This window comes from Carassius carassius, chromosome 27, assembly GCF_963082965.1.
Source record: "Carassius carassius chromosome 27, fCarCar2.1, whole genome shotgun sequence".
In the NCBI taxonomy this organism is placed as follows: domain Eukaryota; kingdom Metazoa; phylum Chordata; class Actinopteri; order Cypriniformes; family Cyprinidae; genus Carassius; species Carassius carassius.
Window position 1 is genome coordinate 11,229,878 of NC_081781.1, and position 27,638 is coordinate 11,257,515.

The 27,638-nt window shown below is 36.9% G+C and overlaps 1 protein-coding gene across 2 annotated transcripts in view; it reads left to right on the forward strand.

Moving 5' to 3' along the window:
- Window positions 1-18,282, forward strand: part of fndc1 (fibronectin type III domain containing 1) — a 34,013-nt gene extending 15,731 nt beyond the window's left edge. For both annotated transcript variants that reach the window (XM_059512642.1, XM_059512643.1), the window contains 12 exons: window positions 51-2,237; window positions 2,339-2,454; window positions 2,925-3,036; window positions 3,126-3,479; window positions 5,428-5,592; window positions 10,593-10,829; window positions 12,631-12,739; window positions 16,405-16,484; window positions 16,580-16,609; window positions 16,813-16,974; window positions 17,172-17,294; window positions 17,433-18,282. In XM_059512642.1, the coding sequence (XP_059368625.1) occupies window positions 51-2,237; window positions 2,339-2,454; window positions 2,925-3,036; window positions 3,126-3,479; window positions 5,428-5,592; window positions 10,593-10,829; window positions 12,631-12,739; window positions 16,405-16,484; window positions 16,580-16,609; window positions 16,813-16,974; window positions 17,172-17,294; window positions 17,433-17,548 (3,791 nt within the window). In that variant the 3' untranslated portion in view covers window positions 17,549-18,282. The remainder of the gene's footprint in view (window positions 1-50; window positions 2,238-2,338; window positions 2,455-2,924; window positions 3,037-3,125; window positions 3,480-5,427; window positions 5,593-10,592; window positions 10,830-12,630; window positions 12,740-16,404; window positions 16,485-16,579; window positions 16,610-16,812; window positions 16,975-17,171; window positions 17,295-17,432) is intronic.
- Window positions 18,283-27,638: the final 9,356 nt, after the last annotated feature.

Sequence of the window (27,638 nt, forward strand, 5' to 3'; positions counted from 1 at the left end):
GCAGCTTTACAGAAACTTGGTTAAGATTGGTATCTTAATTTTGTATCTAGCCAGCTCTACTCACTTAAGGAATGCAGACAGCCACAAGATAAGTCAAAGTGCCTCCAAGACATCTTCAAACAATGAATCAGACAATCAGGAGCCAGATGAGATGGAAGAGTTCGATACTCAGACCACAACTCAAACACCGCCCACTAATAGACGAGGACGCCCTCTTTCTCAAACAAGATCCTATCACAGCATCTTCTCCTCTGTGAGGGGTTCAGTCAGAAGCGGAGGTTCTAGCTCAAGGTCAAACTCACATTCTTCATCCACTAATGCCAAAGATAGAGAAGAAGATACAAATGAGGAAGAGAAGCCAACAGACAGTCAAACAGAAGACGACATTAGAGCAAATGAGGCTATTGTGGACACAAAACCAGAGAGCAGTAATAATGCATCGCCACAAACAGAGGAACATTCAAAACATCCACATGACACTAAAGAATCAAAACCCAGTAAATCTGAATCTGTCCCTAAAACATCTGATGCCAAACGTCCTTCTTGGACCCCGCGCACATCCTCAATTGTTGATATTAGCAGATTAAGAAGGCCTAATTCTCGTTCAAGAATGCGGAGTGAAGATTCTTTGCAAAACAAGGAGTCTGCAGCTACAAGAAAGAACCTGACAACGGTCTCCTATCCTGAGGAAAAGAGCTCATACAACCAGATAAGTGTCACTGACAGGACGCCTTCAGTGATCTCACCTCAGGAAACCAGGCCTGAATCAGTGAAAGAATCAGAATCAGAATCATCCTCATCTATCTCTTCTCCAACTTACTCTTCCTCCTCCTCAGCATCTACTTCATCATCTTCTTCTTCGGGTTCTTCTCCTTCATCCTCCTTACCATCATCAGCAGCAGCAGGTACAAGAAGGTTTTCTTCCACATCAGGTCGAGTCCCAAGTTCAGGATCTAGTGCCATGTACCCTAATGGAAGAAGAGTTGGAATTTCAACTAGAGCTCATAGACTTCAAACAGGAAAGCACAAACCTGATTCATCATCATCACCATCATCATCATCATCTGCTTCTTCACAATCAACACTGCCAACAGGAACCACGATAAACAGTCACGATACAACAGAGGTGCTTGATACCAACCACAAGGACACGGAGCTAGATGACACAAAGGATGAACAACCAACTGAAGAAACAAAAAAAACCCATTCTGACACAACTAAAGAGGAACAACCAGTGCAAAAGGGAGATTATGATAACAAAGAAGAGAAAAGCAATAGTTATGGTTCCACTTCCCTTTCTTCTTCAAGGACTAACTCTTTTACAACAGGGAGAAGTTCAGCCGTTTCATTACCAAACCGAAATTCTAGGATAGTTACAGGGAGTCGCAGACAAGACGGGAGAATACCGTGGAGTAGGACTGCCTCATCTATAGGTGCAGGAAGGCCAATTATTAAAGGATTTCCTTCTCGTTCTACTGCTGTGAGCTCACAAGATACTAGTGATAAAACTTCACCCACAACATACCCTTCAAAGCAGGAGGTTAGTCCTGTCTCAAATAAACCTAGTGTGCTGAATAAAGACACAAATGCTCCAATAAGTTCCAACAATCCCAGTAATAATGAAGATGTAAAAATTAGCAATGATCATGAAGATGATTATCTTTACAAGGGAAGCAGAGAGCAAAACAAAGACGCCACCTCAACTGCTGCACCTAAAACCACAACAACAACAACTGTGAGTGAACCTCATAGACCTACCCAGAACTTTGAAAATGAAAGTACCAGTAGCAGTTCAAAGTCACTTCCTTCAGTTGCCCAAAGAGTTCCTATTTTGGCTTCTAATGGTCGGGTCCGCTCTCCTGTGGTAGCAAGCCGTCTAAAAGGTTTGCGGTTCCCTAATAGGGTGTATCCAGTACAGCACAGAAGAATGGGCTCTGTTTCCACATCAGGCTCTTCATCATCTCCACACTCCTCTTCAGCATCATCATCTGTCTCCTCTCAAAACAGTCCAGCAGAATCACCACTTATCTCAAATCCAGACACAGCTGACAGGAGTAATACTAATGTTAGGCTCACCCCAAGTTCAGTTTCTCACTCCTCCCATGGGCTGTCTACTGGTGAAAGCTCTAGTGGGAATATATCTCCTGATTCTCGAAATCCAGTGATGGGATCGAGGCTGCGGCCCATTTCAAAGGAAAACACTCCAGCCAGTGGCTACAAACCTACTTATGAAAAAGGTGAACACTGTGATGTCTGCAAGGATGTGCATGCTGGATTCACAACAATTTCAGTGTGTGCATAAGTACATTTTTACTCATTCCTCTAATTACATGTTCAGGCAGAAACGGACGGCCGAATCTCACAGCTGCAAATGGCAAAGCATCCTCAACATCTGATGAAAATTCGAAACCAAACGGAGTCCGACATATCACAGGTCCTGATGGAACAAAATGGGTGTGTTTATTTGCAAATTTGGCAGACCTGAATGTCCTTAAATCCATTATGATGTGTTATAAATTATATTAGTTTATTAGTTTAGTTTATGTTCTAATGTTTAAACTACGAAAGATAAAGTGAAGTTTTTACCCATAGCAGGTTTGTAGCACTGATAGTGACCCTCTGATTTCATCAATGACTTTAATTTTGTTAAACATAAATTATAGAATGTAAGTTAAGATACTGTGATCACAATATCTATATCTATGGCTTCTGTTATGTCTGCTGTCTGGATGCATTAATAAATCAGACAGTACTGCAGTCCAAACTAAATTATCTTTAAAGTAAGCAAAGACAGTGATCTGAACAGTTTTGTCTCTCTAGACATGGAAACTCCACAGACAGGGACACTTATTCAGTCAAGACTGTTTGACTGTTGTCTCGCTTTGTTTTGAAAGAAAGATTCTTCTTCTTTTTCACTCTTTTAGATAGTAGATCTGGATAAGGGTGTCCTAATGAATGAAAATGGAAGAGTTCTTCAGGATTCAAGAGGAAGACCAAGAAAAGTTGTCCTTGGAGAGGATGGCAAGACTATTTTTGGTGAGTGGCTTACAATTTTAACTGACAATAATAGAAATATAGAAAGAAGCCTGTTTTAAGCTGACTTTTATCTGTGTTTGCTATATTAGATGACCATGGTAGCCCACTGGTAAACCAGGAAGGATTAGCATTATTTGGTCATGGAAGAGAAAGTCGGCCTGTGATTAATCCAAGTGACAAGTATCTTACTGTGGGAGGAAAACCCATCGTGGGCTTGGATCGCCCTAAACCAAGGACTACAACCACTACAACCACGACTACAACAACCACAACAACAACAACAACAACACCAGAACCTACAACAACAGAAATGGTAACAGAAACATTGGAGCAGTCAACATTAGCTGCAGAGCCCACATGTCCACCTGGACTTTATTCTCGACTGGACAAGAATGGTTTCCCAATATTGGATGCTGATGGAATACTTAACTGCTATTCTGAAGGTGAGATGAAGTCTTTGCAGCCATACTAATCTCTAAGAATTCCTATGTAATATGATGTAGATTTAGTACTTTGTGTTAAAGCAAAAATGATTTTTTGGCCCAGTTGGCTCTTGCAAAACAACCCTTGTCACAGGAATGTACTGTAGTAGTTAGTATCCACAAGACTTGATCCTCTGTAATTTAGAATCAGTATTCCAAGGATAATGTTAGTTAGGATGCACAGTAAACCTCAAAGGATATCCCCGTTATTCCTGAATAACCTCTGCTATAGCTTAAAGAAATAACTGCCAATTTCATGATTTTCAAGACAAAAACAACAAATAACATGTGAGAAGTGCAACCATATTAAGGCACAGTTGCGTTAAGTGAACCCTCAGCATTCATCATAATTATTTCAGTGATCAAATATTTTCTCCTACCCCAACTTAATATGTGGAGAAAACTGTAAGACGCCTAGGTTGATTTTCTTGGTGTATTTGTTTGAGCATCCTAACTAGCACAACATAGCAACATTATCCCAACCAGTGGCATCATGTTAGCAAAGGATTATGTGTTTGTCTGACTAGTAAAAAAATTCTATTGAATTATTTTTACATTTCTGTTTGGTGTCGTTAGTGGCAGAATTTAACAAATTATTAGGGAATGGATTTTGGTTCTATTCATCAGTTGTTGACTGTATTTTGAGTAGTGCTGTCAACCGATTAATCGTGATTACGGTTTACGTAATATATATGTGGGTGTACTGTGTATATTTTTTTATGTATACATAAATACACAAACATGCATGTATATATTTAAGAGAAATTAGTTATGTTTATATACTAAATTAATTTATATATGATATATAAATTATATGAATATAAATATATACATGTAAATACAGGTAAATATTTTCCAAATAAAAAAATTTACATAAGCTTATTTGAAATATATGAAAATGTATATATGTGAAATGTGAATTTCTAATTCTTAAAAGTAATGCTACATTTTTATCTGATTGTGGGTCAAATATTAATCTAATTGTTGATGTAGATTTGTTGAGTGCCACAGTCCAAATGAAACTGAGCCAGAATCGATTATTTATTTGTACAACTTGAGAACAGGATTCCTCTGGCTTCCATCTTCCCTAAGAAAACAGTTCAGAAATGAGTTATGGTTATGGTCAGCATGGCATCTGATGATCCTGTTATTAATGAAGATAGTATTGGCTGATTGCTTTGTTTACTGGCTGCCAAGCTACGAGCAGATGGTTTTTACTTTTGCTTTTTGTATGGCCATTTGTACTTCATTTCTCTATTAATCTATTCAACTTTATAGATGTCATTTGTTTGCTGTTGTTTAAGGTAGTACATTCCTGGGTTTTATTTTTCTTTTTTTTTAAACTAAGTGCCTTTATAGTTTGCAAAGTGAAGAGCTGGATGATTCAGTGTGCACAAACTTGGATGACCTTTCTGGAATAACAACTAGACCTTGTTGTATAATCATTTGTTATATAATTCTGCTGGTTTGTTGAACACAGGACAGCTAATGTGGCCAAGCTGCATTTATGCACAAGCTTGTTTGCATACAGTTTTAATAATTACTTGGCTTGTCCCAATAGTAATTTCCTTGTTGTGACAGGAATCATGGGCAAGAGAATATTAACCATAAAAAAAGGTTTGGTTACATTCTCACTTCTATAACAGAGCAATAGCATTAACCTTTAAAAACAATGCTGCATGTCCAGTGGACCTAAAAAGTATCTGGGCAGTTCTGGATACTTAAACCCCATTTCTTTGAAGTAAATGCCACTTGGCTTCATATCTTCATATTTATATAATACAAAGGCGTTCATACATTTTTAAATGTGACATGAGTGTCCAAACACTCTTTGGTCCACTGTGAGGTGGGATACAGCATCCTGTGGACTTTTATTCTTCCTGTTTTTGATTTCTACTCTATCTCACAGATGGGCTTTTTGAGGAGACTACCACAACCCCAGTCCCACTTCCTACCACAACACTGGCTCACACAACAGAGACTCCTACAACAGAGCCTCCAACTCCTGAGACACGGCCTTTGAACAACACTCCTTCTTCTGAGTTTGATGTGGTTGGAAAGAAAAGGTTCACAGGTAATACGTTTGGTTTACTACATATTACAACAGTTAGTACTCTGGTATAAAATACCATATTCCCTGTTCTTGCTTGTTTCAAAATCAGCAATACCATGCTGAGATTAAATCTCTCAGGAAACACAACTGGCCGCTAACAGTTAATTTCTTTCCAATCACCTCAGCATTTCCTGTAGATGTGAGGCACTTGAGAGTTGAATGGTGAATGTGAAGGAAATTTATTTGGCCTACAAGTGCAGTTCATTCCCTTGGTGATGCTTGTAAGCGGCAAATAAAATTGTGCATACAGCTGACCTTAGCTAGGATTTATATGCAAATACTTTTTGTACCTCGGTAGTTGAATGATCTTCCAAACTCCACACAATCAGCTCAATCAGAGTTCATTAAAATAAAAAAAAGAGACACAGCACTTTTAGAACTTGAATCTCTACCTCTCAACCAAAATGTTTACAACTCTAAAATAGCTTGTTCTTTAAGCGTAATCACTTTTTCCTTATATGCCTTTTTACACCTGGCTTTAACATGCATTTTCAGTCTGTCAAATATTAATACACCCAATACACAGTTTATCTCTGCATGAAATTACATTGGCAGGTGTCTGGGACAGATTTTGATCACATTTAATTTAGATGTAAATACAAACATGTTTTCATTATCCACATTCAGCTACGCAAGCAATAAATGTAAATAAACACATCCCTTTGAAAGACTGAGTCATTCAAGTCATATGTTGCAAGTTTGTTTAATTAAGTTGCTCTCACAGTGTAAAAACAAAAGACACCACACTCTTGCATTTTCACCTGTTTCAAATTATTTTATTGTATTAGACTTGGAATCTAATTTCTTGCCAAAGAGAGCACATTACAACCTTTTTCTCCCCATTTATTCACTTCTAGCCCCATTAACATGCTTTACTAGGGTGTTTACAAATACATTTTGAATGATCCAGTTTTGAATTGTGCAATCCAGTTACACTGGAATTGCATCGGAATAAAGGTGTTAATGCCAAACAAGCTAAAATATCTAGATACTATCTAGATATGACACAGATTTTAATTTCAGGTGTAAAATGGGCCTATTTTTACACAATATTTGACTTGGATGAAAGTGTCTGTTACAAAAATTAAGAATTTTTTTTTTTTTAAGAGATTTTTTTTTAGAGATTTTAGAGATTTTTTTTTAATCTCTAACGCTGATCAAGGCTACATATATTTGATCAAAAATACAGTAAAGACAGTAACATTAAGAAATTGTATTATATTATAGTTATATTAAAACATTTAATTGCAGTTTTATATATATTTAAAAATGTGATTTATTTTGTAATGGTAAAGCTGATTTTTCATACTCCAGCCTTCAGTTTCACATGATTCTTAAGAAATCATTCTAATATGCTTATTTGGTGATCATTTCTTTTTAGCATGTGTGGAAAGAGGGATTTTTCAGGATTCTTTGATCAAGACAAAATCGAGAGGACAGCATTTATTATATCACTTATATCAGTCACTTTTGATCAATTTAATGCATCCTTGCTGAATAATTTAAATACTAGTATACAATACTATAAATTGAGAGCAAACAAGGGGGTGAGAGCCTTTAGCCGTTGGCTTATTCTAAGTTTACTTTCTACTACTAGAGGTCTCTCCCTATGGCCAGAGTGTAACTAACCTTGTCAACCCTCAGGTCTGCATCTAATACTACATAGCATGTGTTGGTAGAGGCTCTTTTAGAGTCCATTGACTTTAGGGGCTCAGAGGACTCCGGTTCTTTCATGTGGGCAGCTTCTGTAGGAAATATTTGAGAATGCCTGAGTGAAGGTATTTAGACTCAGCTCAATAAATTATGGCTGAATGTCTGTGGGTTTGGGCTACCTTCCCGAATTCCTCAAAACTCGGTATGTGTGTTAGGATAAAGGTGTGTGCCTGAATGAAAACATTATTTAAACTAGTTTTATTTGTGATTACTATTAGGATGCTATTCCAACCAATTACCAAATAGTGCAATTGTATTCCTCTCAGCAGTGGATTAGTGCAATCATGATGTGACCCTGTGCAATCAATGTTACCTGACTCTAGTCAAGCTTTGTCCAGCATGAATTCGTTTACTAAGACAGACTATAACAATCTTTGAACATTAGGTTCAACAGACTCCATCTTTTCAAATTTAAGCTATACACCTAGCTATGGAACATTGTTTCAGGTTCCGTTTGCATGCAGAGACATGTGCCAGATGAGTTTCAGAATTGGTTAGGCTGAGCTGGAGCTTTGGCTGGTCAGCTGGCAAATTTAGTTCTGTCCCTCAACGACTCTTTACAGTGCTGCACTTGCAGTAGAGAAGCACATATTGCTATAGTTATAAGTATCTGCTAAGCTCATCTACCACAGCTCAGCACAGTTCCGGTCTGGTGTCCAAAGAGGCTTGTGACAAAAGCGTAATGGACTTGAAGACCCGGCTTTTCTACTTTCTTTGCTCGCTCTTTCTTTCTAAATTTAGTAGGTTTTGGGTACATAAGCTTTTAATGTACAGACAAATTGATTTCATATTAGCAATACACTGGTAATAATTATTATGCTATTAATTTCACAAGTTCATTTAAAAAAAGAGATACTTATATATATATATATATATATATATATATATATATATATTGGTCACAATTATTTTCTTAGCAAATATTGGTGTTTATATATTGATGTGAAATATTAGCATGGTATTAAAATAATAATTTGAATAATAAATAGTAATATGTAATTAATGTAAGTGTTGAGACTCAGGTTTCACTGATTAAGTTACTTGTTGCATTTCTCAAATGCATATCACATGACAAAACAAGGGTCATCGTGGCCTAGGTTTAGTTTTTTGATCATTAGCCAGCAATCCAAGAGCTCCTACTGTTTCATGGCTTCTATAATGTGCTTGTCTTGGCAGAAATGTGACATCAACTGCTCTGGCTAGATACATAGGAAAACAGCAGAAGAATGAGAAAAATATTATGAGCCAACTCCTCATTGTTTATGAGGTGGGCCCTCAATGGTCCCTAGGTTGGTGATTGTAATGCATTTATATTGCAGTATTAGAAAATGGCTATGACCAGCAGAGCTATGTGAGGAAAGAGAGATAACATCACCATTTAGACCACTGGAGCCAGAAGCACTGCTGAGCTTTCCAAATACGAAAGTATGATTATTGAAACAATCGAGGAACCAAGCTGTGCCTGTATAGAAATACTGCATGTTCCAGGCTGTGGCTACAGCATTTGGCCTCATAATGCTGATATTTGTACTAATGGGTACAATAGGAGGCTTTTGAAGTCCTAGTAAAATTGAGTTGAGGAAGCAGTCATACATTAAAATGATAGGGCAAGCATCTACGATTGAGGAGAAGCACTTAAAATAAGTCAACATCATGAGATCTAGCTCCACCAAAACAAGCATCATTCCCAATACAGCTCTTTGGTAAAATGTCATATCCTCAATGCATGGAGAGATAAATACTGACACTGCACAACAGGCACATACTTACACATATGCAAGCCATTTAAACAGAGAAACATGTCAAGAAAGAAGCCCTAAATAAAACAACGTGAGATAAATGTGCTGATATCAGCTGAGAGCAGCTTCCTTCTGGCCCAAACCTCAGACATCTCCTTAAATATTTATGGCTTTAATATGCTCGGGTCTTCTCTGCTCTCCAGATCCACAAACAAGTCCACTATTTTTCAAACCATCTCTGTTGTGTTTGCTCCCACCTTGCCGTATGAATTTTTCTGTAGGTGTAAATGCAGTAGCTGTAGTGCTTGCTGTGTGTATGAGAAATACATAGAAGTTGTGTCTTGAAACTCACTCTTATGCTTTGCTCAGTTTTTCTCCCCATCACACTGTATTGTGGCTTTTGGTTTAACACCCGTAATGTGTGCAGCTTGTATGTGTGTTTGAGTCTCAGTCAGTCTCAGCGGAGGCACATGCACAGAAGTGTGTTTTTTGTTCTGTATCAGGGTCAACATCACATGGCGCTTTTGATTAGCTCCAGGTGTGAATCTTGTGGCCCAATCGGACGAGGGGTTCTGGAAGTGTTCACAGCTGTGGATCCAGCTGGCACTGTGTGGGATGACAGAAATAACAAAATTTCATTGAGCCAACAGGAAAAAGTCTACAGCGAAATATCAACAATGGTAGCTTTTATTGTCTGTAACCACAAGCAAGAGTAAATTGGATTCATTCTTAAACTAGGACAACAAGCTAATGCAAACAACACAACACAAATGTACTGCTTACTAAACGGAACTTCCAGCACCATGTTATCTGTTGTCAGTTTGCACAAATATCAGTGGATGTTTTGCATTCATTTTTGTATTACTAGTTACAGCAATTAAAACTGAAATTTAAAGCCAATCTTTAACTAAAACTAAAGTTTTTCTCTACAAGGATGCATTCAATTGGTCAAAAGTGACAGAAAATACATTTCTGTTGTTACAAATTTCAAAACAATTCTTCTTTTGAACTTTTTATTCATCAAAGAATCAGGGAAAAAAAAATACTGTATCAAGCGTTCCACAAAAAAATATTACATAGCACTAATGTTTTCATCATTGATAATAAGAAATGGTTTATAAAAAAAAACTAATTTCATGTGACACTTACGACCAGAGTATTGGCTGCTTAAAATTCTAATATTTTAAATCAAAAGTTATGATGCAAAATAAAGAATACATTTGTTTCATTCTGCACTATTTCTATTTGATCATGTGACTTTTTACAGATCAGGTTTCACACAAATTTGTGAAATACAATCAGCTCAAGTGTTGCTGTCAATGAAGCAATTGGGAAACAAACAAGGCAATATGAAATTAATGTTATAAGATCAGTTCAGATCATAGCTCAGATCATTGTTCATTTGCTATTGAACTGTAATAAAACATTTGATATTAAAGTAGCGACATTGCATTTGCCTTAACGTATTTTCTAAATTTACAGATTTTCCCTTTCTCTGCTTTTCCTCAGCTCCATATGTAAACTACATCCGTAAGGACCCTGGAGCTCCCTGCTCCCTGACCGAGGCTCTGGAGTACCTTCAAGTGGATGTCTTGGCAGACTTGATGGAGAAGGAACAACAATCAATCAATCAAAAGCAGCCACCAAAAAACAAGCCCCATAATGTCACTGTGGTTGCTATGGAGGGCTGTCACTCCTTTGTGATTCTGGACTGGGCACTTCCACTGAAAGATGACATGGTGTCTGGTGAGTGTGTGTAGCAATTCCCGTTTTATAATTTAAAAAAAAAATGCTTTTGCAGTTGCAGAACTGTGAAAAAATGACTTCTGTTTGTCTCCACAAGGTTTGCTAGATGTAATATACAAATTTACAAGCTTTCTTTTGCATCTTATATCCTTCGGAGATCGGATTTAGGATTACGATTAAAGTCAAGATCACAGTTGAAAAAATGACTTTGTTAAATTTAACAAGTCCTGAGTTATTTATGACTTGATTCATGCTCAAGATGAGTGGTTTTATTTTCCATGGACTGCATTTCAGCTGCTTTTTCCAACATACCAAATGTGAAAAATTGATGTGAAAAACACCCAATCTAGTTTATGGATCTATAATGTTCTGTTCCTCTATCTGCAATGTGTAAATCTCATAAAGCAAGTTAATCATGCATTGGCCTGTTTGATAGCAACACTGAAAAAGATTTATAGCACCAAATACCGACAGAGAAAAAGGCGCATCGGCCATGACAACATGAATTTAGTGATTTGAAAATTGAGAAAGACAGCTGTGCAATTAGCTAATTAATTGCATGCTTTCCTCATTTGGTAATGAGAAAATGTGAATGTGAAAGGGATAGCTCACCCAACAATGAAAATTCTGTTGTTCATGTCTTTCCAAACCATTCATGAATTTTTCTACTATGGAACATGAGAGAAGCTATTTTGAGAAATGTCTCATGTGAGAAATGTCATCCATATATTGGAAGTCAGTGGTCACCTGTATTCCACAAAACATCTTGTTTTGTGTTCCACAGAAGAAAGAAATTAATAAAATGATTGTGAGTAAATCATGACAGATCTATATATCCACTTAATTGTGCCGGCATACTGCACTGTCATTTGTGAATTGGCACATTCCATAATAAATCTCACTTTAATAGAAAGCTCAGTTTACTGTAAAATCAATATTCGGAAGTACCCCAGTTTTCTAAATAACTCTCTTACATGCCGCCTGGTTTCCATTTAATGTACATTACCAAACACAAAACTATATGTAACCCTTCTCTAATATATTAATTTCATTCTGATTCACACAAACAGGGAGGCAATTCCCACATCCACCGTTAGTGTCATGATATGATGTGTGCGGAGGTTTAAATGCAGGGGATTCCCTGCCAACTGACAACCGATAACCGATGCTTTGATGAATGGAGCAACTTTCTTAACACATGAAAAATAACATCCACATGCTCTTGAATAAAACTGTACAAGACAGTCTGATTTTACTTTAGGGGTTTTATGATGCCTTTTGCATCACTAGACCTAAAGCATTTATTTGTACATGATATTGTACATTTACAAATTAAACATAATATTTATTAGTGTGTGCATATACAGTATGAAAATCCATAAATCCAAAATCCATCAGAAAAATCTGACCCCAAACTTTTGAATCGTATTTTATATAAAGTTAGCAAATGATGGTTATCGATGACTGACATTGCTTGCAGAACCTTGTTCCATAACAATATCTTTTAATAAATATGTTTTTTTTCTCCACTCTACTTCACACCTTTTCAGTCATCCTGCCTTCTTTCATAAGCTTCACTACTGCACTGCCTCTCTTTTTCATATTAAATGATGGAAAATACACACATGTGCTTTATATACGTCCTGCTGCCTTGGCAGGAGTTTAGTCTTTCCATGGCATAACAAGTAGCTAGAATTATATTGAGGAATCTCTGCACAGACATGACCAATACATGCTCATTTATTTGAATGTTTTTGAATCTCTCAGAGTATGCTTTAATTGTTCGCCTACTCTTTTATAGGCTATATGGTACACAGTGCATCCTATGATGATGTCCTAAATAACAGATGGTCAACCAGATCCTCAAGTGGAACCCACCTCCCTGTTGAAAATCTCAAGCCCAATTCCAGGTGCGATCTAGCATGTGACAGGTCTCATGCACACAGACACAGACATATTCCATCAGTTTAAAAAATAATTTAGCAGCTTTTGCATGCTTGTGCTTGCACTTTTACACTTCATCTGTATTCTTTAGTCCACAATACAAAATACAAATACAAAGCAGGTCTTAGTTCTCAGTGGAGATCTTTTGGGAGGCCTCCTAAATCAAGCTTAATCCATGAACTTTAACAATATGCTGGGAAGCTGTCTGTGAGGCTTGCTGGTAAACTAAGATATAAAATCATCACCACTTACTTTATTGAACATAAATTTATGTGAGTGTCATTTATCTTCCCCTTGTTGTGCAACATCGTCTAGAAATAGTGATGTATATTTACCCAAACATATTTTGCTAAGTCTTAAACTATATCTGACAGGAGAACTGATCTAAGATTAAGTTGAATTTGTTAAATATGTGACAGGGAACTGGGGACTAATATATTATTATTAGGAGTGTCGTAGTTAACTCGATAATGCATATATTCAGTTTGACATCATATCGGTTTTACTCTGTATTGTGTGATTTCTAACTAATCTGAATCTTTTGGAGCAGATTGGAACTAATAAATCAAACTCAGACAATAAATTATCAGATTATAATTTTTTTTTTTTCAGAATTTTTTTTTTTTAATTGACAGTAAAGATATTTATATTTTACAAAAGATTTCAATAAAGAATGCTGAAAAGAATTGGTCTCCCCAAAAAGCGGCACAACAGTTAGAAATAATTTAAATTTATAATAATAATAAATGTTTATCACACTCTAAATCAGCTTATGATTTAGAATAAGTAATTATTGCTGAAAGTTTACAGGAATAAATAATTAAAATAAATGAAAAACAAATAAATAAATTGTAATAATATTTGACAATATTTACTGAAATAAATTCAGCCTGGGTTCACGAAAGAGACCACTTTCAAAAGCATTACAAAATCTTACTGACACCAATTATTTTTTTAACGAGTGTAAATAATTTGTTGTTTTTGAACAAATAAAGAGCACTCTTGCATAATACATGACAGCACTCTACATGTGTCTGTTTCTTTAATGCTGCTCTTACTGTAATGTTGTAAACATAGACTGTATAAAAACATGGACGTGGGGTCTGTGATGTCACCCGTAGTTTTCTGAAGAGAGTTTTTGAAGCTCAAAGTAGGCGGAGCCGGTCATCGCCATCTTGGCAGCACGTCACTGCACATCACTCTCAGATATTTGAAAATGGGCAAAAAGGCACTGGTTGCTGAAACCACGCCCACCTAGCTTGATGGCAGTGTCAGCAGTGGCGATCCATCTGTCACTCAAGTGGCCACGCCCTTAATTATACAGAACTTTAAGGCTTAATATTATTTAAACAGATGAATTATATTTAAAACAAATTACCCCTCTCACAGTTGTCATGAAGGGCAAAACTAGCTATATAGACCAAAATCATTTTTTGAACCAGGCTGTAAAGGTTTTTTCTCCAGTAAAGTTGGCCATTTTAACATGGGGAGTCTATGGGATTGATTCCTTTTTGCAGCCAAATTTTTGCAGCAGTAGATAAGGGAGGTGTTTATGGGCTGTTGGGCTATTTCCCATAAATGTGAAGTCATTTCTGCCTACCAGATCCATCTAAGCATTTTCTTCACTAAGCATTGGTGCATTACAGCAGGCATGATCTGTCCCACAGAATTGGAACGTCTGTCATTCCGAAAGATCTGCACATCCCTTACTAATTTTTATTAATTAAATGTGTTTGCTGATTCAGTAATGATTTCCAAGTGTAGCACTCTCAGCACATATTTAACTTTAAAATCAGTTCAGAAAATGCAAAAAACATGCGCAGATCTCGTCTGGACCTGCACACGGGTTACTCACACATACATAAATGCATGCAGCTGTGTGAAACGCCCCAGGTTTGATTGACGTTTGTTTTGTACACTTTCCCAGACAGGCAGATGCACTCTCTCCATCACTACCTTGAGAAAACACATGAATGTATATGCACTCATTAGAGATGTTTGGTTCATAGGTGTGGAATGTGAGGATGAAGTTGTTTTTATTGTCCTCTGGGATGCATTTAAAAGCCTCTGTTTTTACAGCCTCTCAGTCGAGCTCAGTGACTGACAACTTTATAATTCAGCCATGAAGTGTTGATAAGTTTTATGAATGATTTGTAATAGCTTTTAGAACTAGGTAAATAGTCTAGACTGGGGACAATAACAGCTCCTTCTTAGTCAAAGTAACAATTACAAACAACTTGTATGCCATATCGGGACTGGAGCTTGCATCAATTCCATAAAGAGTTATGGTCAGAAGAACAAGGAAAAATAAGACACATGCACATATGCATATACTTATTAATATATGGTCAAAAGGACAAGAAAATGTACATGTGGACACAGAGACAGTAACACACATCCCAGTTGAAATATGACAGGCCCCATTCCACTGGCGGTCTGACTGTAATTGTCCATTTTCTCTATATTTTGGTCAGAGTTTCCACGTGGCTGTGCTAATTTGATCCAGCAGTGCTGATTTTCTGTCATTAAACGGGTCCTGAGTTAAACCAAGTGAAGCGTGAGCTAACTGAACAGCCTCTCACTGGCACAACAGAAGGCTGTGAGTGCTGTTAGCACTGCCCTTTGAACTTTATTACACTTCTCTGTTTTAATTTCTCTATTTGCCTAATTTATCCTCAAAGGTAGTCAGAGTCAGCGCAAAATAAGTTGTTGTGCCTGCTATTTGTCACAAAGAGGTTTTGTCGGATTGGAAATTCCAAGTTGATGTGTTATTCTCTAGCTCACCCTCTGACATGCAGTCGCTTCTTGTCATTACACTTTGTTAGCCTTCTCTTTTGCCAGAGGCACACTCTTATAACTTTCTCTCAAGCATGTTTTATTAATGCAAAATGTAACTGTGCCCTTTTTTTCTACCCTTTTTCATTTTCCAACCTTTTTTCATCTTTTTCATTTTCTTTTTCTTTCCTTTTTTGCCATTCTATTTTAATTTCAATGGAAATATTATCCGTAAAATTGCTGGATAATTTCCTGGCAGAAAATTGCAAGTATATTTTCCATTATGTTCTATTTATTATATTATTTGTGTGTGTGTGTGTGTTATTTCCTATGCTTTTTCTTTTACTTTTTTACTTTTACTTTTTCATTTTTATTTTCCAACACATTATCGCTCACACTTCAATTCTTGCTATTAACAAACCATTAACTATGACTTTTGCCTCAGTAAACTACTAATTTTGCTGCTTATTAGTAATGTTGTTGTTAAAGTTAGGTATTGTGTAGGATTAGGGATGTAGAATATGTGCTTTATAAGTACTAATAAACAGCCAATATGTTAATAGTTATAGTCATGTTAATAAGCAACTAGTTAATAGTGAAAATTGGTCCCTATACTAAAGTATTACCACATATTCCTTTTTCTTTCTTTTCATTTCTATTACTTCTCTCTCTCTTTCTTTCTACTTTTACTACATTTCTGTGTCATTCAATTCTTATACTCTCATTTTAACATTAGGAGTGAGTGTTCAGTTGAGTTTTATACACACATAAGGTGCTTTTGTTAAAAATAAAAAGTCTCTTCATGATAGCAAACCATGATTTTAAAATAATAAATACGTTTCATTCTTGTTCTCAGGTATTACTTCAAAGTACAAGCAAAGAATTTCTTTGGACTGGGGCCACTCAGTGAAACTTTAACATATGTTACAGAATCAGGTGAGTCTTCCTTTGTTTTAAACCCACATAGGGGTCGTTTGATTCAAACATACCAAATACCAAATAAATATCTGTTTTATTTATTTTTTAACTAGATGATCCCCTGCTCATAGAAAGACCCCCAGGTAAGAGATACATTGTTACACGTTATATTACTGTATGTTTGAGTTAACCTTTATAACACCAATGTGCTAAAAATACCAGCATGTGACTTTTTTATTGCTGGTTAGTGCAAACATAGCTGGTATTCCGGCAAACCAGAAATCATCATTGTTGCATTTTTTTGTGAAATTTTAAAAACTGTAATTGGCATTCATTTCCTTTCTAGGTGGGGAGCCCATCTGGATCCCATTCTCATTCAGGTATAACCCCGCCCACAGTTCTTGTAAAGGAAGTCAGTTTGTCAAGCGCACCTGGTATAGGAAGTTTGTCGGTGTCGTCCTCTGCAACTCGCTGCGCTATAAGATCTTCATGGGAGATGGACTGAGAGGTGCTGACCTTTCTTTCTAACAACCTAATACATTTAAAACTTTAATCTAATGATTAGTGTGTCTGTAATATGAAGCGCTGGCCTAAAAGCCTTGGAACAATCCGATCCAAACCACAGTTTCCCTCAGCTAAACACAAGGCGCTGTCTGAGGTTTGGGTCCTGAGGGATAGTCAAGCTATGACTGTTTTCCATTTCAGAACCCTTCTACAGCATTGCTGATACATTTGGCCATGGAGAGGACCACTGCCAGTTTGTGGACTCTTATCGTGATGGAAGAACTGGACCACACAATCTCTCCCTCAACCTACCCACAGCTCAAGGTAAGACATACATGAGAGTGCTCTGTAGTTTGTCTTCACTACATGCCTCAAATCATCATGTCATGTGCGTGTTTACTTACTGCCACTTAAGTGAGTGATCAGTCAGAACTGTAACACAATGCCGTTTGTTTATTTCAGGATATTATCGGTCATACAGACAAGAGTCAGTGAATTTCGGGGCCATCGGCAGGCGCACACCACATCCTTTCGTTGGCTGGTATGAATGTGGAGTTCCAATCCCTGGAAAGTGGTAACAGGGGGAAACTCCAAGAGGACATTTCCACAGGCAATCAGATTCCACATGTTCTGTGCCTATATCTATAAGCCAATCACAGAGGTGAACCATTGCTCACCATGGCTTCCAAACCTAAATCATATAGCAACTGCTTCTGATGGAAGGAATATAGTACTTTGAGTAACACTAATATTTCTACATATTTGATATCAAGCACTTTTTGAAAAAATCAGTCTGTATATAAGGAAATTGCAGCATGTGTATTTGAGTTTATTAACAATGTTTTATTTTCATGTGTTGCGTAATAGTAATTATTTCATTCCATTCCACCTGGAATATTTATCTTACAGTAACTTCAAAGAATCAAATTGGTGGCTAGTTAAATATCACAGCACAACATCGTAACACTACGTAATGTCTGGGAAGATGACATTTGCGATGATGTAACAAATTTTCTGTGAGTGATGTTTGCAGTTGTTATATAACTTGCTGAGGTTTTGTAATCTTACATTTTTGTATTACCCTCTTTTTGAACAAAGGTTGGCATGAAAGTATTGCCCATATTAGGGCAGATTGAAAAAAAATATGTTTTATTTTCTCAGGAACGGTTCAAATTTGAATAAAGGTGCTATGGAGAAAATGTAACGTTTTTATCTCCCATTGATGCATAATAAGTTAGATAATATAAAATAATTGTCTATTATTGTTTTAATTCTATTTCATATGAATTATACTGACCAGCATTACTACTAATCACTTTTTTTCTTTCACCGTTATATTTCTAGAAGAAGAAAAAAACTAAGAGTGCGTTTTATTATGTGCACAGCGTATTACACATAGTACAAAAAAGCAGAAATAAAAGTCAGGGAAATATTACAGTCACAGTCTTCATACATTTTATGTATCCAGCACATTGTCAAGAATGGTTGAATTATTTCTGATTGAAATGTATGTGTTTGTGGTTATGCCGCTGTGGTGGGCTTTCCACATAATAATAGGTGGTAATAAGTGATCCTCCCATTCTAAATATGTTTCGGATGAGGTGTTTTAGCAATAACCCTTTATTCTGACACATTTAAAAGCCTATAACTTCTAAAATTACAAAGACCTAGAAAGCTCTTTCCTCCTACACGCCACGCAATACATTTTATTACACTTCATATCTCTTTTTTTTACATTTGAATTTATTATTCCCAACTTTGTACAAGATGAAGACTGAATACTTTCCCATCATTTAAAATAAACAATACTTATGGCGTGCCTGCTCAATAACTGGCATCCAGTCACATATTCTGGCATTGTTAGAAAGGTGCGTCATCATTTGGCTTGTCTGCCATAATTAGTCTCACTCTGGCATCAGCTGGATTCAAATCAAATCAAATCAAGGTTCTTATCTGTGAGGACAGCATTTCCTTATCATTAAGTAAAATCCACTGATGTTTTATTTGGCATCCGGTCACAATCCACATGCCTAAGGGATCTCTTATGTGTTTTTCCAGGGTTTGGTGTTGTAATGGTTATTTTCAAGAATAGACAATAACTAAGCTATATTAGATCTTCATCTGTCCATTTTAAGAGTAGCTTGCCTTTACTTGCCCTCATTCAGTCAACAAATATCTGTAGAGCTGGAATCACAAATCAAAGTAAAACAGAAAGAATCTAAAACTTTTGGCTATTTACAAGAAAATCTAAATACATCAATTCATCTTCTGTAAGAGGAACCGCCTTTATACAGTAGATAATGAGTTTGATGTGGGTTGCCAGAGAGAGAGAAAAATGAGACTGGACAAACATCTGCTAAAGATGTTAAAAGAGGAAGCGCGAGAGAGAAAGACTGTTTCTACAAAGCTCTTTATGACATTCATGCAGAATGGCGTGCAATGAAACAATATCTTCTGGTAAATATATTTACAAATATGGAAGATGTTGAAGGTTTGTAGAACATGAGGGAAATCTGAGCCAGTCAGTGATCTTGTCATCACAACGCGACACAACAGTGCAACAAGGGAACCATAATCAAATATCTAAGGTTTCAAATTGTTTACTTCATTTCAACGATGGCTTTCAACTAATCAGAAAGGATAGCACTACATATCACACACTGGATATTACATATTTCCAAGCAATAAGGGAATCAGAGAGAGCTGAAACCATCCGGCAAAATTAAACATTTCAACGGTCAAAATTTATGTTTCTGATTGGCTGCAGAGTAAAGTTCATAATTTTACTGATGGCAGTTTCCACTGGGCGACATGACAGAATTTCCATATACAGGTCTGTGTGCAATTATTTATATTTAAGGTATTTTATGACTCATCTGTGGCATAAAATTAGGTCATTAAAGGTCATTTGCTTATAAAAGATTAATTTTGCTCAATAATTTGCCATTAATCATGTAGTGTTTTGAGAAATCATTGACAATAAGTGTCTTCCCAATGAAGCTACACTGGGAATTAAAGCATAAAAAAACATTACTCTTTAATTTTGTGGAGAACCACACACGTGAAACTGTTAAACAATCCTATTAATGCCTACACATGTAGTGTTCCCTCTTTTGTTTTGGCCAGATGCTTTTGTAAACCCTAATGCCTGTAGACAAAACCAAAAACATTGCCCGAGTAATTACGACTACCTTGTAATGTGGTTCATTTCAACAGTTCCGAAGATTTACAATATGTTTGTAAACCTGGATTTTGTCTGGTTTTCTTTTTGTATGTTGTATCAATGTAATTTCAAAAGAAATGTAATTTGGTAAGTGATTTTCATCGGATGAGACTCGGTTTTCTTATATTTAAATATGGAACACAATTAGCTAAAATTATGGATAACAGTATAGCTATTCAAATGAAGTAAAGCAGGATCTAAACTGTTTCCCACATGCTATTTGTGCATCTCTTTTCAAAGTAGGTCATGCGCTACTTGGGCTGGAAAATGTTACCACTCATACTAAAAGGATTAAATCATCGAAAAAGTCAGGACAGAGAGAGCAAAGAAAGTGGGTGAGAGAGCGATTAACCTGCTGAAAAAATGCCATAATGCTTATAATCCACCTTAGTTGCATGTTTATCTGTTATGATTTGTTTGAATCAATACTATTTCTCAAATACACACTGGGAATTCATTAATTAATGAATTCTGTAAAATAAATGTACTGTATCACACACAAAAAAATGTGTTATTGTGCTATAAAGAGCAGCGCAAAGCAATGAGACGTAAAATGAAAGCCGTATTCTCTCAAAAGGGTTTTTTCTTTTTTTCTTTTTTGCAACAAAATAAATTTCTAAAATGTTGAGGTAAAGTTCTGTTTAATAAATTTGGCACAGAGTGACATCCAGATACGATCTACATGTGTCTTGATAAGTGAATCATTTCTGCCTCTCTGTGCTTTGTCTTACTCAGAGTATCTGTGCAAGATTACCAGCCTCAGCCGCTGCCAGACACAGCAGACTGTGCTGAGGGCCAGTTTGAGGTTTTTATGTCCACGCTATACTATCCAGAACATGACAGAATGACTTTAGCAGGTCTTTACAGTGACAATCAATAAGGCTACTACATTATTGGGATCATGTCCCCATCATGAACTCATTGACGGCTATACAGGAGAAGGTTTCTGGCTTTCTGTAAGTCTCACATAAGTTTGACCAGGACAGATAAGTCATTTATATCCAAGCTCTGGTGTTTTTCTAGTGCTTAGAAGTTTAATATGTACCCTCTGTACTTTTAACATAGATTTACATAGACTGGGTTTCCCTGCCAATCTGGCAGATTTTAATGTTTTAAAACTACCACCAGTCCCAGTGTGTGATTGATCATTTAAAATTAATCTCTGTAATGCCATGTTTGGCACCCAGTTTAGTCATGCGTAAAACCTCTGGGCTTTGTGAGAGGTACTGGCCTCTCAGTGGTGAAGGGCAAAGGGCCCACCGCTGTAAAATCATTTAAAAGCAGTCAAAGGTTGTGCTGGTGTGTGTAAAGTGTTTTGTGCACCATTAGAACACATAAGAGAGTGTGTAAAGCTATAAATGTCGGGGAAGTCATGGGGGAAGTCGTGGCCTGGTGGTTAGAGAATCGGACTCCCAATCGAAGGGTTGTGGGTTCGAGTCCCGGGCTGGCAGGAATTGTGGGTGGGGGGAGTGCATGTACAGTTCTCTCACCACCCTCAATACCACGACTGAGGTGCCCTTGAGCAAGGCACCGAACCCCCAACTGCTCCCCGGGCGCCGCAGCATAAAAAATGGCTGCCCACTGCTCCGGGTGTGTGTTCACAGTGTGTGTGTGTGTTCACTGCTCTGTGTGTGTGCACTTCGGATGGGTTAAATGCAGAGCACAAATTCTGAGTATGGGTCACCATACTTGGCCGAATGTCACTTCACTTCATAAATTAAAGCATTGTTGACAACACAATTTGGCACTAGCTTAGAAAAGTCCATTACATCACAGGTCAGATTTGGTGTAACGTGTAGGAAACACACAAAGACAAAAAATATATATAATATATAATGCAAAAAAATATATAATACAAAGCTTTAAGATGGAAGCATAAGATGAACATAAATGAAATGGTGCACAATACGTTTTGTATTCACATCCCACCTTTAAGAAATTATACTTCCCATAACTTTCTGATACAATTAACAGCCAATAAAAATATTTATTATCTTAGATTTATGATTTATTATGTTAAATTAGTTATGTTCAATTTAATATATATATATATATATATATATATATATATATATATATATATATATATATATATATTTAATGTGCTTTTGACATTTTTTTTATTTCAGTTCCAGTTTCAGCACTTTTGGTACATGAGCAGCTTATGATATATGTCCGTTAAGGCAACATTTCTCACTTTTAATTTTAGGTTTTTCATCTAATGTTAAAACTTTGATTTAATTTTAGTTATTTTCTTTTCTTTTTCTTCTCTATTTATGTATTTAAATTACCCCCAAAAAATGTTTTTTTTTGTCAACAATAACAACATTGGTTCAAGAGTAAGATTTTCAAATGATGTTTCAAAAAGTAAAAAAAAGGAATTAAAAAAAAAATGTTCATCCATAAATGGGAATGCAGGGCCTCACTGTGATGGAAAATGAATGGTCATTGAACAGAGACATAATAGACTAGATCTGGAACGCATTAATGCAAGATCTGGCTACATATGTGTATATATCTGTACATCAGAGCTTGTAACATATTATCGGACATTCTTGTGAATTATATTCACAAGTTTTCCATTTTATCTTGTTTTTTTTGCTACCTGTATCTCAATCTCCAGCAATCAAAGGAAAATCACTCACAGGTTTTTCATCTCCTAGAATACCTGAGACATGATGTAATATGCTTCTGGAGTTCTTGGTGGTTACTCCCTCTTGCATTGCAGTTATTTCCCAGTTATTTTTTTTCATTCCTGCTAGGAACAAACCTGCCAAAATGCAGACTCTCCGCATGGAAAACCTGTCATAACTCTCCAGAAGAGATGTAAACATGCAGCAGAGAGACCAAGGACCCAAAGTTCCTGCATCCAGACAGTTGCTCCGAGCCAACTTACCTTGCCACAGAGAGGCATGGGACTCTGGAAATCACATAATATTTCAATATGCACTTATATTATGTATATTGTAAATATAATGTGCTTTGGTATGATTTTGATATGGTGCAAAAACCAAACCAAATCAGAAGGTTTCAGTAATTACTCCAGCAGCATAAGGACACTGATATTAGACACAGTGTTACATAATCATCCATTCGCCTGTGCAAATTATGACTTCTAGACATGAGACTCATGAGGACAAAAAAACGCAGTGCTCCACCCGTCTGACAGAGCACCATTTGTTATTGTGTTTGGGTGTAACCACGGACCACTCCACGTGACAAGGCTGCTGTATGTGCACAAGTAGGTATATACAGTGTATATATATATATATATATATATATATATATATATTATTTCTTTTTTTTTTTTTTTTTTATTCAGTATCTGGTTACACTTACATAGCTTATGATTCCACTTTTTCTTTCCCCAAGTTGAGGAAGTGACATCCATACAAATGGTTATTTGAATAGTCTGAAAGGGCTTTTCCAGTGTGCTTGCTGAGGGATGAATGAAGATTAACACCTGCACTGAGGAAAAGGTCATAAGAACACCATACCAGGACCCAGTGGCGGGTACTGAGGTTTTATTGTACTGTAAAACTCATTCACCCTGTCTACACAGGATGCGAGCGGCGCGTCAAGAGCAAACAGAACCTTTTATAATCGATGACGCTGTCAACACTGGATGCGTTGTGATAAGTAGACGCAGATCCCCATATTATTAGGCCAGTTCACACAAATTCTGCATCCGAAATCGCATACTCTCTGAGGGTTCACACAGAATGCGTTTTTGCTTTCAAAAACTCAAGACGTGGCAGTGGGATGGGGGAAACCGTGTTGAACTTTGATTGCTGCATTTTTACAATAATGTGTCAGACACGAGACACAAAAGGTGCGAGCAGTAAAACACGTCATTATATAAATAGTGTTTACACTGAAAATTCCAAAAAGAAAAAGTGCACTTTAAACACCCGGATGATGCACTTAAATAACCAAAAAAAGGAATTGTGGAATATTGGACACTTAATGCAATCAACTGTCGAAGCTTTTATTACGTAAGGAAGGGGGAGGGGCTATCAGACTTCAATTGTGAATGACAAAATAACATTATATAAAATGTATACACTACATGGCTGTGTAGGCTACATAGTGCATAAGTACATAGTGTATGAGTGCATAGTGTATAGTGCGTCATTTTTGATGCAGCTATTGTTATAGTTAGGTTTGAAGCCATATTGACTTTAATGTGGATGAAAATGAGGCGGTGAGGATAGAAAGGGATAGTTCACCCAAAAATGAAAAGCTCACCCTCATGTCATTCCAAATGACCTTCGTTCAACTTCAGACCACAAATTAATATATTTTTGATGAAATCTGAGAGCTTTTCGACCCTGTATAGACAGCAATGTTACTAAAACAGTTTACAGCCCAATTTACAGTTTACAGGTCATTATTGAACTATGTAGTAAGGACATTGTAATAATAGTCAGTGCGACAACTTTAATTTTAAGCAGGTATGAGAATATTTTTTGTACACAAAAACAAACAAAAATAATGTTAAATAACTTTATTCAAGTTCTTCTCTTTTCTCTCACGATGCATGCATGTGATGCTGCTGACACAGGAGCCGGCATTCTGATGTAGAACCTGGATGCATCTTCATGCATGTCTTTGTAAACACATCTGAAGATTTCGACAGAAAGGATGACTTGCAAATTTTTGCTCATCCTTACTTATTTGAACCAGAATATACATACGATGAATTAAGAGAGATGGACGTTCTACATCAGAGCACCTGTGTCCTGGTACTCTCATGAATGACAGCAGGAGACTGACACAGAAGAGAACAACTTGTTGAATAAAGTCATTGAAACGAATTAAAACTCCATAATCATCGGGAAGAAAGAGGCGAGAACCGGGGGACAATCAAACTGAAACTTTAATTACAAAATAAACACAGACGACTGACGCGCACAAATAAAAACCAAATACAAAATAAAACCCAGGCCTGGTCCTCTCAACCGTCACTGTCGTCGCTCCAGTTTTATATCCTTCCATCTCCTCCGTGGGACTCGAGACCGGTGGGTCGACCAGGTGTCGCTCATTTCCAATCACTCCACCGGCCTCGCTCCTGTTCCCACGTCTCTTGGCCCCGCCCCACTCGTCACAGTCATTATCTTTGTTTTCTTTGTGCGCAAAAAGTATTCTTGTAGCTTCATAACATTACCGTTGAACCACTGATTTCACTATTTTAATAATTTCCTTACTACCTTTCTGTGCCATAAATCATTTTAGTTGCATTGCTATCTACGCAGGGCAAGAAAGATTTCAGATTACATCAAAAATATCTTCATATGTGTTTGGAATGACATGAGAGTGAGTAATTAATGACAGAATGTAAATTTTTGGGTGAACTATCCCTTTAACCACTTCAGCTGTTATTTTGACCCAGAGTTGATGTGGTTAAAGTCATTACGGTGGCATGCACTGTATAAAAGGTCATAAATCAATGTTTTTTAAATATTATAAATTCAATATACTACTCTTTTCGCATACTGCTATAAAGTAGGGAAGTATGCAGTTTTGGATGCAGTCCTAGAATGTAAGCTATGGGGGGAAACATAGAGAGCACCATTTTGTTTCTTCTGGGGACCTACAGAAACATACCTACACACAGGCCTACACACCCAAGCAGAAGTACAGGCTCATAATCGTTCAGAGCTCGTGTGTCATCTCTGGGGAATCCCTTTCCTCCTGCTCCACTTGTTCTTTCCTTTGATCACAAGATCCAAAGCTCAGTTTTACATCACCTTAACAACAGTTATAAATCAATCGACTGACACAGTCACACTAACAAAATCATTCACATTCCTTTCCCAATGAGTTTGACTATGCACTGAAATCCAGTTTCCTTTTCAGTCGGTCACTCTCGATGTCATGTCGAATGACAGACGAATTGGGATTTCGCATAGATAGACCAATCTACTTTGAGTGTAAACTAAATGAGCCAATGCACAATGGGATGTGATTATTGCATCCGGCTGCCGCTGATTGCAGCATGTGATCCTCCTGTGTTCTCACCTCAAACGGGTAGAAGCACTGAGTGGCCCCGGCTTCGGGTCGGCTTGCTATAACTGCTCCAGAGTGTCCATACAGTAGACCCTGTTGAGCTCCTCCAGGTAGGGATCCCAATTTGTCAGTCACCCGAAGTGACATCGAGAGTGACTGAAACGGAACGTCTCAGTTACGTATGCTAACCCTTGTTCCCTGAAGGGGGAACAGAGATGTCACGTCCCGTTGCCGCAGCTCCTGTACCACTGCTGAACGGCCAGGTCACCGGTTCGGCTCCTCAGCAAAAACCTGAATATGCGGTGCACCTGATGCCTACTTATACTCACGCTGTGATCAGCGGCAGCTGGATGCAATAACTGCATTCCAATGTGCACGTCTATCTAAGCAATCTCAATTTGTTGGTCATCTGACGTGATGTCTCCGTTCACTCCTTCAGGGAACGAGGGTTATCATACGTAACCGAGGATGTTTTTCATTATGATAAAAAAATACATAAGAGACCATTTAATTTTGATCAAAAGGAATTGATGGTTTCGATGTCTCCTTTTACAATTTTGACATAGACGAAGTTGATCACAAAATGTACGCAGATAAAAATTAATATATGTAGTATAAATAAAGGTAGGGTCATTCCAGTGTCATTTTTACAATGTATAAAATTTAAGTATTCAGTGTTATTTTATGGTTTTATAAATCGTCTTAATTTTTTTTTTTTTTTTTTTTTTACAATATGCCCTACTCATATTGTTATTCACCATATGACACTATTGAAATGTTTCTTTATGTTTTTACCCTTTGAATTTGCCAGTGGATTGATAGATTAAATAACAGAATCTCACATTCAATTACACTACTTTTGAATATCTTTTGACTTCAGTACAGGATTGTTCACTTTCAAATGACATCAACTTAAGCTTCAGCCAAAATAATCAGTTGTCTTTACCTCTGCATCTGAGTTTGTGTGTCAAGTAAACTGGCTGACATTTCCAGATCAAGTCAAGTTTATTATTTTTGGATGAAAAACGATTAGTCAGATGGTCCCCAAAAAGCAAATCGACAGACTGATATTGCTCTCACACTGTGACAAATGAATCTCTAATATTTATGTCTGCTTGACAAGCCATTTTGAGAGTGTGTGATTTTGATCATAGTCTGTCTTTTATTCCTCAGTTTCTTTTGTATACACATCCCAAAATGGCTGCGTTTCCATGGCAGCATCTTCAAGATGTAAACACTTAGAGAAAGATGAAGTCACACGTTTAGAGCCAAGTCAAGGCAGTGTGGTGGAAATGCCTCCTGTTAGTGTTTAAGAACCATCAGAACACACTTAGAGTGATTTAAAAATAAAAACAAACATGCCCATGGTGCCTGTTCTTCATAAAGGAGAATACTTATGTAGTGATAAATTACCTTTTTTCCTCAAGCACATGTGT